Source organism: Amblyomma mixtum, chromosome 7 (genome assembly GCF_055824585.1).
Source record: "Amblyomma mixtum isolate Tamu chromosome 7, ASM5582458v1, whole genome shotgun sequence".
NCBI classification, from domain to species: Eukaryota; Metazoa; Arthropoda; class Arachnida; order Ixodida; family Ixodidae; genus Amblyomma; species Amblyomma mixtum.
The window spans coordinates 5,095,800-5,119,436 of NC_143018.1; the positions used below are offsets into that span (position 1 = coordinate 5,095,800).

At 46.5% G+C, this 23,637-nt stretch overlaps 1 protein-coding gene and 1 pseudogene across 2 annotated transcripts in view; both read right to left on the minus strand.

The window, feature by feature from the left end:
- LOC149334832 (histone-lysine N-methyltransferase SUV39H2-like) overlaps positions 1 to 23,637 on the minus strand; it is a 63,926-nt gene that overhangs the window by 16,302 nt on the left and 23,987 nt on the right. For both annotated transcript variants that reach the window (XM_089551451.1, XM_089551452.1), the window contains 3 exons: positions 23,330 to 23,572; positions 21,403 to 21,636; positions 19,148 to 19,249 (listed from right to left, as the gene is read on the minus strand). In XM_089551451.1, coding sequence (XP_089407577.1) covers positions 19,148 to 19,249; positions 21,403 to 21,636; positions 23,330 to 23,572 — 579 coding nt within the window. The remainder of the gene's footprint in view (positions 1 to 19,147; positions 19,250 to 21,402; positions 21,637 to 23,329; positions 23,573 to 23,637) is intronic.
- Positions 5,486 to 5,962, minus strand: LOC149334833 (uncharacterized; annotated as a pseudogene).

Genomic DNA, 23,637 nt, shown 5'->3' on the forward strand with positions numbered 1-23,637 from the left:
CTGCGATAGGTGGTTTGGCAAGACTGGCTGCGTTACCATTACACCTATCATTTGCGTTAAAGTTACACCTATAATTTTTCTTCCCACAGCTTGCTGCGTTGTACTCAATTTAAGCTGGACCCTTTTCGTTAGCCTCCACATTTCGGCCCTATAGGTGAGTACCGGTAAGGTACAGCCCCATATGCCATATGCACTCTACACCAATCTTATTCTTCTAGTCATTTCCCTCTCATGATCCGGATCAGCAGCCACTACCTGCCCTCAGTACATGTATTCCCTCACCACTTCCAGCACCTCACTGCCAATTTGAACCGCTGTTCCCTTGCAAGACTGTTGAACATTACTTTCGTTTCCTGCACGTTAATTTTAAGACCTACCGTTCTACTCTGCCTGTCTCACTCATTGATCATGCTTTGCAGTTCATCTCCTGAGTGACTTGGCAAGGCAATCCCATCAGCGAATTGAAAATTACTTCGACATTCTCCATTAACTCTTATCCCCAGCTGTTCCCAATCCAGGCCTCGGAATACCTCCTGTAAACAGGCGCTGAATAGCATTGGCGAGATCTTGTCTCTCTGCCTGACACCCTTCCTTATTGGAATTTTATTGTTGACTTTATGAAGGACTATGGTAGCTATGCAGTCGTTATAGATATCTTCCAGTATTTTCGCATAAGACTCTTCTACACTCCGATTCCACAGTGCCTGTACGACAGCTGAGGTTTCCACTCAGTCAAATGCTTTCTCGCAATAAATGAACGCTATATATGGGGGTTGGCTATACTCTACGCATTTCTCTATAACCTAGTCTCTATCCCCTAGTCAGCATAGCAGATTGAAGTACCAGAAAAATAAAGAAAAAGAGAAAGCATGGGGGCGAGTTCACAGAACGCAAGAAAGTAAGGGGCCAGCAGACAACTCGGCAACCCTTGCCATTTTAAGAAACTAGATTCCGATCCCACATAAGGGTTCTGCAATGAAATTCTGAGCAAACTGGCAGACTTATTATCCAGGTAACTAATACCGCAATCGGACAACAACTTCTTAAATCCGTCAGACAAACAAGCAAGATGCTTCTACAATTACAACATAAAATCCATAAGGTTTCTGCAGAAGGAAAGTTATGATACATTGTGAGCATAAGGAAAGTTGTGATACATTTTATGACACAAACATAGCCTTGCAACTATACAGCACTGCTGGAAGGTTAGGTAGGCATGCATTTTTCTTGAGTGAAGTAACAATGGTAGAGTATAATATGAGTAGATGAATCGAGTGGCATGATTTTGAGCAAGTTCAATACAGATGGTTAATTGGTTTGTACATAGAAGGTTGGGGCCAAGTACTACATCAGGGTGGCCAAATCCTGTTCTGGTGAGGAAGTGCGTCGTCAGTTAAGGACAACGCAGCGAACTATTGAAAGAAAAATGATGTGTAACGTTAAGAGATCAGAAGTGGGCGGAGTGGGTGATGGAACAAATGAAGGTTAATGGCTGGCTTGGCTTATGGGGTTTAACGTCCCAAAGCGACTAAGGCTATGAGAGACGCCGTAGTGGAGGGCTCCGGAAATTTCGACTACCTGGGGTTCTTTAACGTGCACTGACATCGCACAGTACACGGGCCTCTAGAATTTCTCCTCCAAAGAAATTCCAGCCGCCGCGGCCGGGATCGAACCCGCGTCTTTTGGGTCAGCAGCCGAGCACCATAACCACTGAGCCACCGCGGCGGCTAACAACCACATGCAGGTTAATGACATCTTGGTCGAAATCAAGAGGAAGAAATGGGCTTGGGCAGGGCATGTAATGCGAAGGCAAGATAACCAATGGTCCTTAATGGTAATGGAGTGGATTCCAAGAGAAGACAAGCGTAGCAGGGGGCAGCAGAAAGTTAGGTGGGCGGATGAGATTAAGAAGTTTGCGGGGATACGGTGGCTGCAACTGGCAAAGGACAGGGTTAATTGGAGACATGGGAGAAGACTTTGCCCTGCAGTGGGCGCAGTCAGGCTGATGATGATGCGTAAAAATTGAAGATTATTATAACTAAAGTTTGTTCAAAACTCTGGCTTCCTTGAAAACTTAAGAATAGATGAAAAATCAACAATTACTAAAAGCAACATGGGGCGTAATGGGATGTATTCATTGTGGAATGCTGTCAAATACTTTTCTCTTTGTGGTTCAAGTTTCCTACATAAAATTAAAATGTGGTTTACTGTGAGTTCAGCACCACATATTTCGCAGAGAGGTTTGTCTTATTTTGTCAGTGAGAAGTTTTGTGTAAGGTGTGTGTGCCAATGCACAGTCGACATAAAACAACTTCTGTAAAACCACCTTCATGTCCCATAATGGATACTAAAACGCAAAAAAAGACGAGCACACAGAAGAAAAGCCACACACAACAAGTGTTTACTAGCAACAAAAGTGTTTTATTTCCATGCTCAGAATTAATAGGAGTCAGGGAAAAAAAGCACAGAAAGAAAAAGAGAAAGAAAGAGGAAACGCAAAGGAACAAGAAAGAAAAAGATGATATGCCAAAAATGCAAGTTCTTTCCCCGACAGCAGAATAGGTGGTTCGTCGACACAGCCTACAGTCTTGGCAAAATATGGTACAACTCCACAATCTCTGTTGTCCTCTGATCACGATGCACTAAGATTATCGTAGTTTGCTCCAGTTGAGCTTGACAGGATCTGCCTTGTTCATGGCGTTTCTGTACATGATTTGCAAGGTGTGTGCCCGTGCCATTTTCTAATGCTCTGCGGTGTTCTGAGAGGCACGTGTTGATGCAGCGACCTGTTTGACTGATATACACAACCCCACATGTGGCAGGGATCATATGCACCATGTTTCGATTGCAGGCGATAAACAGATTTGCATGTCTAATGCCACATTTCTTGCGCGCACCAATGTTTTGTTGTTTGGCCTTATCCTCTGCCGCATGACAAATTCTGTTGAGCTTTTTTGGCGCTGAAAAAAACATCAACTTTATAATGTGCTGCGACTTCTTAAGCCCATGAGACATGCGATGAACATAAGGAATAACAGCAATCTTCTGGAGCTGCCTGTATTTGGATTGGCCGTTAGGGTTTTTTTTATCTTTTGAGCCATCTTCTCGCATGTCCCGGAAATGACGTAATGAGGATAGCCAGCAGTTACCAGCACGGTAATCTGCACGTCTAGGCTTTTTCTTCTACCATGTGATGGCAAGTCTTAAATACTCTAATGGAGGACTGGGCTATGCCATTCTTCACCAGTTCTGAGTGTCCCGAGCTGGAATGTAGTAGTGGTTCCTCGGATTATTTTTCCAACACACATGGTCATCCTGGAAGTGAAGAGATAGGTCAGCAAACTGCAGCACGTTGCCCTCAGGAATCTTAAAGATGAAACTGAGGCTGAATGAACTTTCCTTAGACGCCTTTAGTATGTCTATAAGGAGGCGGTTGAAAGTGTTTTTGCCCGCAAAGATAATACAAGCGTCGACGTACCTAAACGCCTTCAACATCATTCCACTGATGTCCGGTTTGATGCTTCGGTCAATCCTGGGATGTTGCTTAGCACTGGAGCGACACACAAGCTGATACACCTGCCGGACTCTTGCCGATATGTGCTTCCTTTCCATTCCACATATGTCGAGGCGAAGTAGAAAGTGAGCAGTTCCACAAATGCATCGACGGAGATTCCGCATCTTGTCATATAAGCAACTCCGTCATTCTTGCTGATGTGTGTCCTAACGGAACGCATGAGCTTGGGATAGGGCAAGGTCTACTTTCTAAACTGACAGAGTCTACGCCGTTAAGAGTCCACATGATTTCAATTCTCTTAAAAGAGGCTTTACAGATTGCAGTTTGTTGTTTAACCTGTTCTTCCCATGCAGCCTGCCATTTACTTCTGAGCTTATTGTGCATCAACTTCAAACAATCCCTGTGCGGTATGTTCACCTGTTGTATTTGACCAAATCGCGATTGTGCAGCACACGCATCTGCTTTTCTTTACCAAAAACTCCAACATGGTTAGGAACCCAGTGGAATTTAATGTTATGTTTCGTGTTGTGACATTAATTATAATATGTACGATGTTTTCTATTAAGGGTTCAGCGGCATTTCTAGAGTGCAGTCCTATGAGCGTACTCAGGGAATCAGTGCAGATGATGCCATTTTTGATATTCTCGTGTACTATTTGCTCCACAGCACAGAGATGGTATAACAATCAGCAGTCAAAACCAATGTGCACTGTGGCAGTCATATCATTTTTTCCACTTTTGCCTCGAACTACTGCACTTCCACCATGCATTTCTGTTTTTGAGTCATCAGTATAAAATTTAGTGTAGGTGTCACATTTTTCTTGCACTGCGAAGAATTCTTGCAGCATGTATTCTTGTGGCATTTGCTTTTTGTGTAAATGTGTCAGTGTGAAGTCACATACTGTAGAGTAGCTGTACCATGGTGGCAAATATCCATGTCTTTGTAATATATTCGGTAGAGCATCTAGTACAGCTAACTCTTCACATTTATCATCAAACCAAAGTACTAAACGCCTGATAAAATGCAGTTTGTTGTTGAAAAATCTTTTGAATGGGCGCCTGGTGACAATGGAATGGCAGAGATGTTTCGGGAGAGAACAGATTTTTAAGCATGTGTGCATGCAAGTGCAACTCATTAGCTTCAATGAAAAGGAAGGCAGGCAGGCGACTCAACAAGCGAGGCTGCACACGCTTGCCAGCGCACAACAGCAGTGGCTGCTCGCAGAAAGAAACGTGAATGGTATTTGGTGCTCCGCTGGTGGCCCATCGATGTGAAGCTTATTTGCAGGGTGTCAAAAAAAAGGAGAACGGCAATTGTGCTCAGTGCTGTGAGACAGTTAATATAACTGGCAATAAAGATAATCCTACAATGCACCAATTCTAGTTATGCTGACGTTAAAATTTAGCAGCGCGTGTTAACAGGGGGATTGACAGCTTTGAAAAGAACAAATCATTGCTATAGCAACCCTGAACACTGTACAATTGATACCATTCCTTCACGATTCGTGCAAAGAATGAATAAGTGTAAAGGTTCATCCTAGGTATTCTCGAATTTCGAAGTCATGATCAGTGTGTTTGGATACGAAATGTGGTTGTTTTAAGTAACTATCTTTATTAATTCCAGTCGTGTTGTGAAATTCTGGGAACAACTACTTCACATGGAGTTTTCTTTGACGATAGGACAGCGCTTCCCATTCCAATTCACTTTTCATTTTAAAACAGCTATGTCCTTGCTGATACCGTCGCATTGCAAACATCAGTTCAACTCTTAAAATTACCGTTATGATACTTCTGTTCTAAATGTAATGCTGATCAAATAATAAATGTAAAATAGGATTACAAGTACAGTAAAAGCTCGTTAATTCCAATTCCACGGGGCCACCAGGCCAGTTCGAATTAACCAAAATTCGAACTAATGAAAGTGAGCAGAAATGGATGCGTTTGAAGCCCGGAGGGCACAAAAAACATTTATTTACCAAAAAAAATCTGTTATCACCTTCTGCTTCTTCTCTCTGGGGGCTATAATTGTCACTCTGTCTTCCAGTGCACAAATGCGACGCAGGAAGTCTTCTTCCCCCTCTTCAAAGCTAAAGAAAAGGCGCGACATTCAGCGTTTCCATTACTTCTGCTGCGGACGGACGCACGGGCACCTGTTCCTCTTCGTCGTCCTAGTCTTCTGCCTCTTCTGGGACAGACTGCTCCCCAACACCGCTGCACTGGTGTCCACTTCAACGTAATCAGCAAAACTGTTGTCCTGAAGCGCAGCGCATACAGCCGCAGGCAGGAGCTCCCGACTCCCGTTGTCTCCACTTCCAGCAGCAAGGCCACAGTGGTGGAAACAGTTTGCAACTGTGGACGGCGTGACCTGCTCCCATGCACACACCAACATGTGCATTGCTGTGAGCAACATGATGCTGCTGCTGTTCTGGTTTCCCATGCACAAAATCATGCGCACTTGTTTCATGTTTCTGACGACACCCTGATCCATTGGCTGCAGGGCCGCAGTCGTGTTGGCAGGCAGAAAGACTGACCTTGTGGCTTTCAGCTCGGGCGTTGACTTTGTGTGCTGAACAAACGATCGAACTTCAGCAACCACTTCTTAAACAACTCACCCGTCATTAACGAGAACAGTAAACTGGGCAAGTTGGAACAGATTCATCTTAAAGCAGCGCGATGCACAGGACGAGTGAAAGAAACAAGAGACGACACGAGCGCGAAGGAAAAGAGCCCATTGTACAAGAAGTGTGGTTAACGAGAACAGAAAACTGGGCAAGTTGGAACGGATTCAATTTAAAGCAGCGCGATGCACAGGACGAGTGAAAGAAACAAGAGACGGCACGAGCGCGAAGGAAAAGAGCCCATTGTACAGGAAATGTGGTTAACGAGAACAGAAAACTGGGCAAGTTGGAACGGATTCATCTTAAAGCAGCGCGATGCACAGGACGAGTGAAAGAAACAAGAGACGACACGAGCGCAAAGGAAAAGAGCCCATTGTACAAGAAATATCGTTAACGAGAACAGAAAACTGGGCAAGTTGGAACGGATTCATCTTAAAGCAGCGCGATGCACAGGACGAGTGAAAGAAACAAGAGACGACACGAGCGCGAAGGAAAAGAGCCCATTGTACAAGAAATATGGTTAACGAGAACAGAAAACTGGGCAAGTTGGAACGGATTCATCTTAAAGCAGCGCGATGCACAGGACGAGTGAAAGAAACAAGAGACGACACGAGCGCGAAGGAAAAGAGCCCATTGTACAAGCAATATGGTTAACGAGAACAGAAAACTGGGCAAGTTGGAACGGATTCATCTTAAAGCAGCGCGATGCACAGGACAAGTGAAAGAAACAAGAGACGACACGAGCGCGAAGGAAAAGAGCCCATTGTACAAGAAATATGGTTAACGAGAACAGAAAACTGGGCAAGTTGGAACGGATTCATCTTAAAGCAGCGCGATGCACAGGACGAGTGAAAGAAACAAGAGACGACACGAGCGCGAAGGAAAAGAGCCCATTGTACAAGAAATGTGGTTAACGAGAACAGAAAACTGGGCAAGTTGGAACGGATTCATCTTAAAGCAGCGCGATGCACAGGACGAGTGAAAGAAACAAGAGACGACACGAGCGCGAAGGAAAAGAGCCCATTGTACAAGAAATATGGTTAACGAGAACAGAAAACTGGGCAAGTTGGAACGGATTCATCTTAAAGCAGCGCGATGCACAGGACGAGTGAAAGAAACAAGAGACGACACGAGCGCGAAGGAAAAGAGCCCATTGTACAAGAAATATGGTTAACGAGAACAGAAAACTGGGCAAGTTGGAAAGGACTCATCTTAAAGCAGCGCGATGCACAGGACAAGTGAAAGAAACAAGAGACGACACGAGCGCGAAGGAAAAGAGCCCATTGTACAAGAAATATGGTTAACGAGAACAGAAAACTGGGCAAGTTGGAACGGACTCATCTTAAAGCAGCGCGATGCACAGGACGAGTGAAAGAAACAAGAGACGACACGAGCGCGAAGGAAAAGAGCCCATTGTACAAGAAATGTGGTTAACGAGAACAGAAAACTGGGCAAGTTGGAACGGATTCATCTTAAAGCAGCGCGATGCACAGGACGAGTGAAAGAAACAAGAGACGACACGAGCGCGAAGGAAAAGAGCCCATTGTACAAGAAATGTGGTTAACGAGAACAGAAAACTGGTCAAGTTGGAACGGATTCATCTTAAAGCAGCGCGATGCACAGGACGAGTGAAAGAAACAAGAGACGACACGAGCGCGAAGGAAAAGAGCCCATTGTACAAGAAATATGGTTAACGAGAACAGAAAACTGGGCAAGTTGGAACGGATTCATCTTAAAGCAGCGCGATGCACAGGACGAGCGAAAGAAACAAGAGACGACACGAGCGCGAAGGAAAAGAGCCCATTGTACAAGAAATATGGTTAACGAGAACAGAAAACTGGGCAAGTTGGAACGGATTCATCTTAAAGCAGCGCGATGCACAGGACGAGTGAAAGAAACAAGAGACGACACGAGCGCGAAGGAAAAGAGCCCATTGTACAAGAAATATGGTTAACGAGAACAGAAAACTGGGCAAGTTGGAACGGACTCATCTTAAAGCAGCGCGATGCACAGGACGAGTGAAAGAAACAAGAGACGACACGAGCGCGAAGGAAAAGAGCCCATTGTACAAGAAATGTGGTTAACGAGAACAGAAAACTGGGCAAGTTGGAACGGATTCATCTTAAAGCAGCGCGATGCACAGGACGAGCGAAAGAAACAAGAGACGACACGAGCGCGAAGGAAAAGAGCCCATTGTACAAGAAATGTGGTTAACGAGAACAGAAAACTGGTCAAGTTGGAACGGATTCATCTTAAAGCAGCGCGATGCACAGGACGAGTAAAAGAAACAAGAGACGACACGAGCGCGAAGGAAAAGAGCCCATTGTACAAGAAATATGGTTAACGAGAACAGAAAACTGGGCAAGTTGGAACGGATTCATCTTAAAGCAGCGCGATGCACAGGACGAATGAAAGAAACAAGAGACGACACGAGCGCGAAGGAAAAGAGCCCATTGTACAAGAAATATGGTTAACGAGAACAGAAAACTGGGCAAGTTGGAACGGATTCATCTTAAAGCAGCGCGATGCACAGGACGAGTGAAAGAAACAAGAGACGACACGAGCGCGAAGGAAAAGAGCCCATTGTACAAGAAATATGGTTAACGAGAACAGAAAACTGGGCAAGTTGGAACGGATTCATCTTAAAGCAGCGCAATGCACAGGACGAGTGAAAGAAACAAGAGACGACACGAGCGCGAAGGAAAAGAGCCCATTGTACAAGAAATATGGTTAACGAGAACAGAAAACTGGGCAAGTTGGAACGGATTCATCTTAAAGCAGCGCAATGCACAGGACGAGTGAAAGAAACAAGAGACGACACGAGCGCGAAGGAAAAGAGCCCATTGTACAAGAAATATGGTTAACGAGAACAGAAAACTAGGCAAGTTGGAACGGATTCATCTTAAAGCAGCGCAATGCACAGGACGAGTGAAAGAAACAAGAGACGACACGAGCGCGAAGGAAAAGAGCCCATTGTACAAGAAATATGGTTAACGAGAACAGAAAACTGGGCAAGTTGGAACGGATTCATCTTAAAGCAGCGCAATGCACAGGACGAGTGAAAGAAACAAGAGACGACACGAGCGCGAAGGAAAAGAGCCCATTGTACAAGAAATATGGTTAACGAGAACAGAAAACTGGGCAAGTTGGAACGGATTCATCTTAAAGCAGCGCAATGCACAGGACGAGTGAAAGAAACAAGAGACGACACGAGCGCGAAGGAAAAGAGCCCATTGTACAAGAAATATGGTTAACGAGAACAGAAAACTGGGCAAGTTGGAACGGATTCATCTTAAAGCAGCGCAATGCACAGGACGAGTGAAAGAAACAAGAGACGACACGAGCGCGAAGGAAAAGAGCCCATTGTACAAGAAATATGGTTAACGAGAACAGAAAACTAGGCAAGTTGGAACGGATTCATCTTAAAGCAGCGCAATGCACAGGACGAGTGAAAGAAACAAGAGACGACACGAGCGCGAAGGAAAAGAGCCCATTGTACAAGAAATATGGTTAACGAGAACAGAAAACTGGGCAAGTTGGAACGGATTCATCTTAAAGCAGCGCAATGCACAGGACGAGTGAAAGAAACAAGAGACGACACGAGCGCGAAGGAAAAGAGCCCATTGTACAAGAAATATGGTTAACGAGAACAGAAAACTGGGCAAGTTGGAACGGATTCATCTTAAAGCAGCGCAATGCACAGGACGAGTGAAAGAAACAAGAGACGACACGAGCGCGAAGGAAAAGAGCCCATTGTACAAGAAATATGGTTAACGAGAACAGAAAACTGGGCAAGTTGGAACGGATTCATCTTAAAGCAGCGCAATGCACAGGACGAGTGAAAGAAACAAGAGACGACACGAGCGCGAAGGAAAAGAGCCCATTGTACAAGAAATATGGTTAACGAGAACAGAAAACTAGGCAAGTTGGAACGGATTCATCTTAAAGCAGCGCAATGCACAGGACGAGTGAAAGAAACAAGAGACGACACGAGCGCGAAGGAAAAGAGCCCATTGTACAAGAAATATGGTTAACGAGAACAGAAAACTGGGCAAGTTGGAACGGATTCATCTTAAAGCAGCGCAATGCACAGGACGAGTGAAAGAAACAAGAGACGACACGAGCGCGAAGGAAAAGAGCCCATTGTACAAGAAATATGGTTAACGAGAACAGAAAACTGGGCAAGTTGGAACGGATTCATCTTAAAGCAGCGCAATGCACAGGACGAGTGAAAGAAACAAGAGACGACACGAGCGCGAAGGAAAAGAGCCCATTGTACAAGAAATATGGTTAACGAGAACAGAAAACTGGGCAAGTTGGAACGGATTCATCTTAAAGCAGCGCAATGCACAGGACGAGTGAAAGAAACAAGAGACGACACGAGCGCGAAGGAAAAGAGCCCATTGTACAAGAAATATGGTTAACGAGAACAGAAAACTGGGCAAGTTGGAACGGATTCATCTTAAAGCAGCGCAATGCACAGGACGAGTGAAAGAAACAAGAGACGACACGAGCGCGAAGGAAAAGAGCCCATTGTACAAGAAATATGGTTAACGAGAACAGAAAACTGGGCAAGTTGGAACGGATTCATCTTAAAGCAGCGCAATGCACAGGACGAGTGAAAGAAACAAGAGACGACACGAGCGCGAAGGAAAAGAGCCCATTGTACAAGAAATATGGTTAACGAGAACAGAAAACTGGGCAAGTTGGAACGGATTCATCTTAAAGCAGCGCAATGCACAGGACGAGTGAAAGAAACAAGAGACGACACGAGCGCGAAGGAAAAGAGCCCATTGTACAAGAAATATGGTTAACGAGAACAGAAAACTAGGCAAGTTGGAACGGATTCATCTTAAAGCAGCGCAATGCACAGGACGAGTGAAAGAAACAAGAGACGACACGAGCGCGAAGGAAAAGAGCCCATTGTACAAGAAATATGGTTAACGAGAACAGAAAACTGGGCAAGTTGGAACGGATTCATCTTAAAGCAGCGCAATGCACAGGACGAGTGAAAGAAACAAGAGACGACACGAGCGCGAAGGAAAAGAGCCCATTGTACAAGAAATATGGTTAACGAGAACAGAAAACTAGGCAAGTTGGAACGGATTCATCTTAAAGCAGCGCAATGCACAGGACGAGTGAAAGAAACAAGAGACGACACGAGCGCGAAGGAAAAGAGCCCATTGTACAAGAAATATGGTTAACGAGAACAGAAAACTAGGCAAGTTGGAACGGATTCATCTTAAAGCAGCGCAATGCACAGGACGAGTGAAAGAAACAAGAGACGACACGAGCGCGAAGGAAAAGAGCCCATTGTACAAGAAATATGGTTAACGAGAACAGAAAACTGGGCAAGTTGGAACGGATTCATCTTAAAGCAGCGCAATGCACAGGACGAGTGAAAGAAACAAGAGACGACACGAGCGCGAAGGAAAAGAGCCCATTGTACAAGAAATATGGTTAACGAGAACAGAAAACTGGGCAAGTTGGAACGGATTCATCTTAAAGCAGCGCAATGCACAGGACGAGTGAAAGAAACAAGAGACGACACGAGCGCGAAGGAAAAGAGCCCATTGTACAAGAAATATGGTTAACGAGAACAGAAAACTGGGCAAGTTGGAACGGATTCATCTTAAAGCAGCGCAATGCACAGGACGAGTGAAAGAAACAAGAGACGACACGAGCGCGAAGGAAAAGAGCCCATTGTACAAGAAATATGGTTAACGAGAACAGAAAACTGGGCAAGTTGGAACGGATTCATCTTAAAGCAGCGCAATGCACAGGACGAGTGAAAGAAACAAGAGACGACACGAGCGCGAAGGAAAAGAGCCCATTGTACAAGAAATATGGTTAACGAGAACAGAAAACTGGGCAAGTTGGAACGGATTCATCTTAAAGCAGCGCAATGCACAGGACGAGTGAAAGAAACAAGAGACGACACGAGCGCGAAGGAAAAGAGCCCATTGTACAAGAAATATGGTTAACGAGAACAGAAAACTGGGCAAGTTGGAACGGATTCATCTTAAAGCAGCGCAATGCACAGGACGAGTGAAAGAAACAAGAGACGACACGAGCGCGAAGGAAAAGAGCCCATTGTACAAGAAATATGGTTAACGAGAACAGAAAACTGGGCAAGTTGGAACGGATTCATCTTAAAGCAGCGCAATGCACAGGACGAGTGAAAGAAACAAGAGACGACACGAGCGCGAAGGAAAAGAGCCCATTGTACAAGAAATATGGTTAACGAGAACAGAAAACTGGGCAAGTTGGAACGGATTCATCTTAAAGCAGCGCAATGCACAGGACGAGTGAAAGAAACAAGAGACGACACGAGCGCGAAGGAAAAGAGCCCATTGTACAAGAAATATGGTTAACGAGAACAGAAAACTAGGCAAGTTGGAACGGATTCATCTTAAAGCAGCGCAATGCACAGGACGAGTGAAAGAAACAAGAGACGACACGAGCGCGAAGGAAAAGAGCCCATTGTACAAGAAATATGGTTAACGAGAACAGAAAACTGGGCAAGTTGGAACGGATTCATCTTAAAGCAGCGCGATGCACAGGACGAGTGAAAGAAACAAGAGACGGCACGAGCGAGCGTGCTCGTGTCGCCTCTTGTTTCTTTCACTCGTCTTGTGCATCGCGCTGCTTCAAGATCACCCGTCATCCGCACCTTGCTGTTAGCAGCATATTCTGTCGGCTGTGTTCGAATGCTCTTAAAACACAAGGGCTTATTATGTACCTTCCCGACAATAAAAAGTGGGACCTTCTCTGTCCCGGTCATATTCGCGGCGACCAAAATGGTAATCCGTTCTTAGTTGCGCTTGTCGCTAGCACAGCTGTCTCCTTTAAATGTAATTGTTCTGTTGGGCTGAAGCTTGTAAAACAAAGCTGTCTCATCAGCATTACATATCTCCTGTGCCGAGTAGCTCTCTAGGTATTGCTGCAGGGCACCGCTTCGCCAGGTCGCACACGTTTCTGTGTCCATTTCTTTCGCTTCACTGGTCAACACCCGGAAGACAAGATTATGTCGGTCCCTAAAGTGGTGGAACCATCCTTCAGAGGAGACAAAATCTTGCACATTCACGCGCAGGGCGAAATCAGCCGCCTTCGCCATTATAATTGAGCCGCTCCGTGGTATATTTCCACTTCTCATTTCTTTCACCCATGTGATGACAGCGGCTTTAACTTCAGGGTACTTTGCTAACCGTAGCCTTTTTTTGCTCCTGGCGAAATCTGTTTTGTAAACATCCTCAATGACCTTTCTATTGCGGAAGTACGTCGAAAATGTGCTTGGCGGAATCCCATACTTCTTCGAGATTTCCACTGTGCTGGCCTTCCCTTCGTCCACTCCATGTAAAATCGCCCCTTTCTCCTTCACCATCTTGGCGCAGTACTTTGCACGCATACACATCTCGCGCACACAAGCTCACAGCAAGCGACATGCAAAACTAGTGCTCACAAGTCACAGCACAAAAAAACATTGTGAGGACTCTTATGCTGTGCTTATGAGTTGACGCGATAGAGTATGCCGTTTGGTGCATCATCTGATGGTGATGTGACTGCTTAGGTTTTTTTTTCACCCGTGTCTTCGCCAGTTGCTTTTCGAGGTGTGCCCCGCCGTCGAGGTTCACACCCCGCAACGTCCACAGCACTCACAGATGGCTGCGGTTCCATCACACCGGTTATGAAACGAATGACACTACTCCGACACAGAAAGCTCGCCTATGCACACATCACCTGCCACGCCAGCGTCATGCATGGCGAAGGGGGAGGGGTACAGTGGGTGCCACATGATGGCGCTAAGACTACATGCCAAGCACGGAGCGAAATTAACTGGAAATGCACGGTACTCACTTCATTCCAATATCTGTTATTTACATACTCATAATTACTCATGTGCACCTCAGTACAGATCTCGAAGATATATGTCTAAGAAAACGATGCATTCACTAGACGCGCTTTTATTCATGTTCAAATGTTGAGCCATCACGGCGGAGTGGAAGCGTCCCCGCCTCGAAAGCCAAAGGCCCTGGTTTGATTCCTGCCCTAGACCCCGGTCTTTTTAATCACTTGGTGTGTGTGCCTCTGATTTTTACGCAGCCCCCGAATATTTCCAACGCGTGGAGCCAACAACTAAAACTGCAGCTATTGCTCTGGCACAAAAGAACTGGCATTGTAACCCATGCACTAAGTGGGCATAACGGTCTGCGAGACAACAATCGGAGGGCCCCTGTCACTAGGACAAAAAATAGCCTGGCCATGTAGTCTTTGTTTCTGAGCTTCGCCACTCGCCCACGGCACCAGTATTTATCGGCCCGCGCATTCGGCGGTCGTCTGAACCCAGCTCCGCGCTGATTGCGGATGCTGAATGGCGCGTTGCTGGTCATTTCTTTTTTCTTTTTAGAAGCAGTCTCGCCGTTCCGATGCCAATGTGCGTTCCCCCCGCACTTACGTTTGCACTGTTCTTTCAGCGCTCCTAAACTGGGCACTCATCACGGGTTTATAGGCATTAGCGCAGAAGAGCCGCCTCATAAGGCTTTACCGCACTTCCAGAATTTATTTTTTTTTCAGGGACCGCAGGGCAATTTATAAATTTATACATCTTCCAGTCCCTTGAACTCCGATTTAATGAGGTTTTACTTGCCATCATTTTATTTTTTGCCAGTCTTGTCATTTCATGTATTTCATTTTGCGTCACCATATTACACGTTGGATACTATTATACTCTCTAATCAAGTAATAAACATTTCTGTGCACACAATGCTCTTTTTTTATATACAGTGCTGAGCCAGTCTAGTTTTGTTTATTTCAGTTGCAAAGTCACTGAGTCATCATGCCCCTGAAGATGGAGTCTTCCAACCAGACATCAGTGCTGGTGTTTCAGCAACGCCATAGGCCACGTGCTTTCCATGGCACACAGCACCATCTGACTGTGTGCTGGCGCTCAACAGATGGGATGGGATGACCACACAAAGCTTAACTTTGGTATGTCTTCCTTGCACCAGATGGCCTCTCCATAAACCAAGACACCTCCTTAACAACACAGCATGAATTCAAGACGGAGCTTCTGCAGGCATTCACAGGTGCCAGCCGGAAAGAAAAATATGAGGTTCTCCTCCAGCTCAGGGTCCAACTCCTGAATGAGTCTGTCCTTGTGTATGTGGAAGAACAAAGCGTCTCTTTCACTGCACCAAATTCTACCAGGCCCATGAAATGAATGTGAAATTCCTAATATGCAACATCAGTGAGCAACTTCCGGCCGGCCTCACATGTAACCCGCTCAAAACTGTCGCTGAATTCGCCAAAGTGCCATCTACCATCGACACCTGAACCCTCTAATGCAACCGAATGCTTCCAGTTCTCTCAGCAAACCATCCAGACACTGCACAGTTGCAAGAGTGCAGTACAAGGACGTGAGCCATCAACCATGAAGTGACTAAAGTAAAACAGTGTTGATAGTGCGTTTTCTCAAAAATGCATAAAAAAACTTATTATTGAAAGAAAACATATGATCAACCCACTAAGATTCTGAAAAATGTGGCTACGAATGAAGTACAAAGGCATTTATTTACGCTTTCACTTCCTGGAAAGGCACTTAGCGCAAGATCTAAAGAGCTGTTACAGTGCTTCTAGACTTCAGTCGTAGCTGTGCCGTCTTTAGTAACGCGAAAGAAACTCAGCAATGTATCCAGGCCGGCGACAGCAAGAGTGAAAGTAACCAAGACCTTCACAGCCAGAATTCAGCGTTAACACAAGAGGAAGCAAGAAAAAGCACACACACAAGCACTAAGTAGAAGAAAGGAACCAGGAGGATGCTGAACTGAGAATTCCTCTTCAGTGCTCGTGCGTGTGCCTTATGTCCTTGTATATAGCGCTGAATTCTACCAATGAAGCCACTCTAACTCGTCCAGTTCAGCACCCTCTTCGCTGTCATCATCGTCGTTTTTGAATGCTTCACCCCACCGCATGAATGCGCTGGGGAGGAGACACTCTTGCAGTTGACTGTGGCTGCGCTTTGGTTGCCTTGCGTGCTCCCAGCTCTTGCGCATCATCGTTTTCAAATGCTCTGCCCCTTATGCACTGAAATATCGCAGAAAAGCCACCCTGTCGACTGACTGCCACTGGTCTGCTGATAATGCATGCCGCCACGTTCAAACAGCTTGCATGTTTGTTGCTTTCGGACAACCACTAAATATATCATACTATCAGAATTGGCGAAATTTTGAATTTACTTACACATGAACAAGGAACATACCAATGAGATTTTACTGCAAACGGCTGTACAGTCACTTGTCTTGGTGGATGCAGGAGCAGACTGCAGTTAAACCTGAATGTAACGTACAGCGAATTCCTTGATATTGTCACGAGGAGGGCAGCTGCAGACATAGAAGGGGACCTCAGAGAGGCCCAGTTTAATCCCAGAAACCTAACACTGCCCGAGTACTCCTCATGCGACTGTGCCCACTTCGTCGTCCTCATGGCTCAGCGCGGAGATGGTGCGGGCCAGGCGTGTGGCAATATAACGACGTTTAATTCCCCAACACCACCCCCCCACTGAAGCGCGTGCATTTGAGACCTCCATGTAACGAACGTGTTGACCTCGATATAATGAACTTGCTATGCCGACTACAGTAAAAGCTCGTTAATTCGAACTTCACGGGACCGGGAAAAACGTTCGAATTATCCGATGTTCGAATTATCGAATGGCCGCGAAAAAACCGACAAGAACTATTTGCATTACGGTATATGCAGGGTATTTGCTCGCGTAACGAACCCACTCACATAATGAACCCACCCACCCCTGATTTTTGCCTAAGAATCTGAAAAAAAAAAAAGCATCAGTCGTTAACGCTTCCCTCTGTTTGGCACCGTCACGGCCCGCAACGCATTTCTTGGCAGCACGCCAAGATGCTGCGCAGCGATAACATCACTTTTGACGTAAGCTCCAGCAAGGGGGAAGCGAACTTTGGCAGAGTGCCAGCGCTTGTTCGGTCGTGCAAGCCTCGTTTTCAGTAAGTTCGCCTTATCGTGCCATGGGCGATTGGGGCAAACGCCGTCTAATGCCACTCAAAAGCCGGCGTCTTGTTCGCGGCTGAGCGCGTGCCTCCGTTGGCGACCGACCGATGGGTGGAAGCATGGACGACACTCGCAAAGAAAAAAAAAGTTTTTCGCTTGTAATTTGTAGCGCCCGTCAGAAGTCATAGCCTTCATGGGCGTTGGGCTGGGACCGCGCTGACAGTGCTTATCCGTATTTTCGAATTAACGATTATTTAGTTGCGAGTTCCGGAGGTTGCGCGGAAAAGAGGGTAGGCAGCCGCCAGCGCGGTCGCCAACCCCTACCCTCCGGTGCCACCGGCCACCGTGCCGGTGATGGCGCCATTTAAGCTTTACCCACTCTTCCAAGGTTTTATCTAGTTCCATCTTCTGTCCCCGTTTAGGACGTACGCAGCCTCTAACTATGCGGAGGAGGTGCTTTTTTTTGGGGGGGGCCACATGCTGTGTGCCAAGCCGCCCAGACGCGGTGGCGCGTAGTTCGAATTATCCGTAACGGAACCGACTCGCTTTCGAATTAACGGGCTTTTTTATACACAGATCTCAATGGAGCTTGGCCGGACCAAGTAGTGTAGTTAGAATTATCCGAAAATTCTAATTATCGAGTTTTGAATTAACGAGCTTTCACTGTATCTGTTTCCTGAGTTATGAAATTTGGCAGAAGAGTTTCATGACGATAAAGCACGAACTGACATCACAGGGATGCCAATAACCGCAACGAGCGACCACAATTGACACAACGCATTGTGCTCCAGCACTGCTGGCGTATCACCGCAGCGTTTGCTTTTGGAATGTCATACCACGCAGCACTACAAGAGTTCATGCCCAAAAGCAGCAAAACATGACAGGGCAGAGCAAAAACGCAACTGCATAAGCAGCGGCCGGTCTATGGCAGTGGCACAATCATGCGCACTCTCCTCTAGCTTGGCCACCGTGCCCCCACCTCTCCCACCCAACCCCACCGCAAGCCATGGCAGTCACGCTGTCAGCGCAATTGTGGAACGTCTCTCCGTGCTTATGACTTCAAGTAATGGGGTTTCCTGTAAACATTTTCAAGGTGATTTCACCAACACTTATTTCTTAATCTCCTTTCTGTTGTTCTGCATTGCCCTTTTAGGTCTTGTAAAAAGGGCATGTAACGAAAACCTGGATGTAACGAAAAATCCTGGACTTCTGGTTTGGTTTATGGGGTTTAACGTCCCAAAGCGACTAAGGCTATGAGAGACGCAAATCCTGGACTTCTTTTTTTCAACTTCATTATATCCATGTTTAGCTGTACACTGTTACCACATTGTTACTCTGCAACGCAAGAAAGGGACGATTATTAGAGATGGCCACTAAATCTACACCCCAGGAGGTCGCTCTATTACGCCGCTACAATAATGCACCACACAAGTAATAATGAACGGACATAATTACCCTACAAGCTTTACAGTCCTGCAGCAGAGTTCTCATGATATTGATCTTAGACATGGGCTTCCTGACCGAGCACATTCAGTGATCACTGACCTTCAGTTCAAGTCTATCACGTTTACAACGACTGATGCCATAACCTCAAAGACTACCCTTTAACATCGCACAGCCCTGGTGTGCTTGACAAAGTTAGCATCCTACCCTCTTCGGACACCTGGGTCTCCACAAGTGTCAGGACTGCTACTGCAGCAAAGGGTATCGTCAAGGGGAACACACAGTTGCTACTTGAGTGTGGAATCGGCCTCGCAAGAGGCAGTGCCCATTTGCAGAATGGACAAGACAGAGTGCGAGGAAGAACTTTAGTCCAAGATACCCTCACCAATACAAAGGGGCAACTGCTGTTAATGTGACAATGTCCAAAATGCATTCACCGTTACCAGTCTAGCAACAGCAGCACTGAGCCCTACAAATGTTAAAACATTAAAATAAAACAATTAAAAACTGAACTCGCATAAAGTGCATGTGAGCATGATCCCATAGAGACTTACTTGGCCGAGGTACTCCATGACGAATATGCCTTTGCTTATGCGCTGGTCTGTCCGGACCCCCCAGCCACGTCCATTCGTTGTCCTGAAGATGGTCAGTGGTATCTACAGAAGGAAAACGGGTCTGGTGTTCAACTCAATGTTATGCCAGGCAGATGCCTAGGTGGGCACAAAACATAGTCAAGCGCTTCTCATGACAGCAAAATTGGCGCTGCAGTAAGACATTTCGCACAGACACAGCACATGTCCTCTGCTACTGGTGCTGCTACATACTGCCACCAAGCCAGGCTTATTAGTTTGGTTTATGCGGGTTTAACGCGCCCAAAGCGCTGACAACGTTGTGGCAGACACGTGGCACTGCAGCAATAAGCATTCATTGGGTGAGCAAACTCTCAAGATCAACCATTAACTGCCACTTGCCAGGATGACAGGGTGGGCGTGCTGCCTATCTAGTATCCGGTACGAACTCAACGTTGCAGACGCCAAGCCACGTATGGTTGCCCTATACGCCGTAGCTTTCGCTCTCTAACCAGGTTCAGTAGTAGTTGAACAGCAGCTGATTTACTTCGTCAAGGTTTCCGATTCCGCTCTCTATGGGATGCCGTTTTGTGACCGCAGCTAGCGCCACGCCACCAGCTTCACCGGAAAGCTCGATCTATCGCACCATTGCTGGCTGTCAAAGAAAGCTGCTTAGGTACTGCTTCTGCACCAGCACAGTCATGATTACGCTGTCTGTACGCAGCAGAATTCACCATAATCACTCCTTGCTGTTGTGCTAAGCACCGCTGGTGACGGTGTTATCAGGCCATAAAGCGTCAGCGCTTAATCGCTGATCGTAGATAACAGGATGAGACAATGCAGCGTACCCAATGTGTTTCGGATCTCTACCTTTCACTCTTTCAGGATGTGTGTTCACTCCACACTGTCACGCTAAGCACCACCGGTTACGGCGTTATCAGGCCATCGCAGAGCGTCCTCGCTGATAGTCGAACACCAGTCGCTGATAACAGAACACCAGGATGTGACGATGCAGCGTACCCAGTGTGCTTCGAATCTCTACCTTTCACTGCCTTTTAGTGCTTTTAGCCTAAGACTTGTGCAAATCGAAATATTTCGCACTTGGCGTCCAACAAACCTTACCTGGCCGTGGTAGCGGGACTGCGCAACCCACTCAAAATGGCGCCGGGCTGCAAGCGGCCCACGCCGCCAGCCAACCAAAAGTTGCCATTTTGGTCACATGATTTGGAAAACCAGTAGCAGATAGTGGTGCAAAACTATCAGGAAATTGACTATCGATAGTATCGGCAGTTTTTTTGAAACTATCGATAATGTAAAACAAACTATCGATAGTACTATCGACAGCAGAATCGATAGTATTGCTATTGATAGCAAAAGTATTGATAGTGCGACTGTCGATAATGTGACTGTCTCTAGTAAGACTATCAATATTAACATTATTGATAGTAACACTATTGATATTATGCATTTGTTGGCCAGCGATATAGCCAAAACATTTGCGATACCTGACTGGTTCCATGGTCTTATGAGACTTAATGTCCCAAAGAGACTCAAGCTATGAGGGATGCTGTAGTGGAGGTCTCTGGATGTATTTCAACCAGCTGTGGTTCTTTAATGTGCACTGGCATCGCACAGTACACAGGCCTTTTGCCTCCATCGAAATAGAGCCACCGTGGCCCTGGACCAAATTCGCATCTTCCTAGTCAGCAGCCGAGTACCATAACCCCCGTGCCACCACGGCGGCATTTGCGGTAACTGACTACCAGCAATATCTTGTGGACCAAATATCTTGTGGACCAATGAAATATTTAATTCTGCAGTAAAAGACCCGGAGTATAATAAGGGAGTAATTACTCATAGACATCCACCCAAGCGCAGCCATACGGCTACAAAGGAAAGCTATACAGCTTTCTCAGAAACTTTGCCGTCCCGGTTAGCTGAGTTGGTAGAGCGACTGCTCCGGTAATGCTGTGGTCCCGGGTTCAAACCTCGGACCAGGACAAATTTTTCTTTAGCTGCGAAGTTTCCGAGAAAGCTGTATAGCCTTCCCTTGTAGTGCCCAGGAAGAGGCGGCAAGACAGTATGAAAGAAGATCTATAAGTGAAGAAGCTCTAGAGGGAATGACTTATTTAGAGACCATCAAAAACAGCGACCTCATACAAAAACGGAACAAAGCTGCAAAAGAGGAAGTATTTTACAGTGTGTGAGCATAATAAGCAAGGCCAAGAGAAATGGCAGACCTTGCAGCCTCGCTGGACAACACGGTTGGGGCAGCTGATGTCGCACTTGCAGTAGCGGTTGCACTCAAAGATTGGGCTGCCAAAGGGGACACAGAGCGTGCCGTTGGCCGTATAGGCAAACTTGACCTCGTTGAATGCCGGGCAACAGCCCTTGCGGCCCTGGTAGCAGTCCTCACAGCTGCAGCCCATTTTGGGGTCATCGGGGAACTCCACGCCCGGTCCCGGCAGAAAGTCCTGCATCGAGAATTGCACAAGCAGACACTGTTGTCAGACTTCTGTAAAAGTAGTTCACTGCTCCCGGCTACCCAACCACACGGCAGTTGAACACGGAGGCCGCGGAACAATAGGAATGGCTTAACGACCCCTGGTCATTTTTGTGGCACGGCTGCTGGGCAAAAGCAGCGCAGCGTACAGCAGTGTGCTCAAGGGTTCTAGCCCCATTGCTCAGACACGGCTGTCCCCCAGAAGAAACCCTCAGCTGGATGTTTTAGTTGCAAGCTTCACAGCACTACACAGCCTGCTTGCCGGGCAGCACATACGCTCTATAGTGCTAGACCAGAAATGGCAAAAATCACAAAATCTTCTAGCGGTGAACTGCACTTCTCATGAAATATGAGCCTCCTAATACACAAAACAAGCTACTAATTATTAATTACATGCATAAAGGCGATGCTGGCATCACTTTACAAAAAAAATATACCAGCGGATGCAGATAGCGCATGGTGTCTTTTCTAACTGTTTTGCCACTTGCAATAAATCCAGTCCTCCTCCATCAAAAACAGCAGAGAGATCATGGCATTCGACTAAGACAGGGGTTCTCAAACTGGGTGTCACAGGCTGCTTTTGTGGATTCTGCGAGCACCCACACTGGCCAGTCATCCTATTCAAAACACTTCTTGTAGGTACGTGCGGACCAGGCGTGGCTTGTTAAAACTAATTACCTCACATGTCAGGGCCAAGCGTTGGCAGCTGGAGCATTACACCTGACATCATTTTGCAATCAAGCTCACTACATCTTTGTCTGCCTGCATTTGCACTTCTATTTGTCGTTGGCAGGTAGCGCCACATGTACACGTGTATGGCGACTGAAGGTGTGGGCTGCACCGTGGTCCCCATGCGTGTTGCCGTCGGCACCGCAGCAAAGTTTTGACACTGGTGAGCATGTTTACGCCAAGAAGCCAGTATCTGCCCTGCAGTATCTGCCCTCCTGCTTGCACCAGACCCATCTTCATTCCTTCTTCTAAACAGCTCGTGACTGAAACAGTCTTCCCACAAGTGCTGACCTTCATACAAACCCGGACCATTTCAAGAAAGCCATTGATATGATAATTTATTAACGCCAGGTTGTTATCCCACCTCTCATGTAAAGCCCTCCCCAAGGGCCCTTCAGATATCTGAAATAAAAAATCAAAAATACTGAGACTTTGCCTGTGCGAGCACTGACATGAAGCATGGGGGTGGGGCTCCCTTGGTACACAGTGAAGACTCTTGGGGTTCCTTGACGCAAAAAAGACCGAGAACCCACGAGAATGTTTAAAGAGTTCATCTAAAGAGTCAGCATAACAATAGCTGCTTGTGCACAATACTAGTGGCGCATTTTAGTGATGTTGGAAATCCGTAAAAAAGTTCTTGACCGCAATGACTGCATAGCACGTAAAACTTGACAGCCGCAAATAGCTAAGCAGCAGGATTTTGTACCACATGGACTCGCGACTCTTGAACTGATTCACAATAGCACTGTGAGAAGTGTTCAACAAGTTCTGGGTACAGACCCTTTTCATTCACGTCACACTAAACTGAAAGTCTCCGATCTCCTCTCTCTCTCACGTCACCACACTGGTGTCTTGCATGCAGCAGGTAAAGTCTCAGAACAGCAGAAGGCAAAGCAGAGGAATACCATGTGACAAAGCTGCGAGAACCAGATTACCTTGATGTAGACGAAGCCAGTCGGCGGTGCTTCCTGGTCAACGTGGTTTTCGACGCGCAGCAGTGGCTTGGTGCTGCAGGTGTCGTATGCGCCAGAAGCCACCTGGATGTAGAGCTCCCAGAAGCGGATTGTCTTGGCCAACTCCTGCCTCTCCTCGACCAGCCGACAAAATGACTCCCACGACCCAAAAACCTTCGACACCCGCACCATCTGCGCTGACCGATTCGTCGACAGTTTCAGGACCTGTAATGTGCCACCAATTCTGTTGTACTTAAGCATGGACAAGAGTGAGACACCCTTAACCTCTG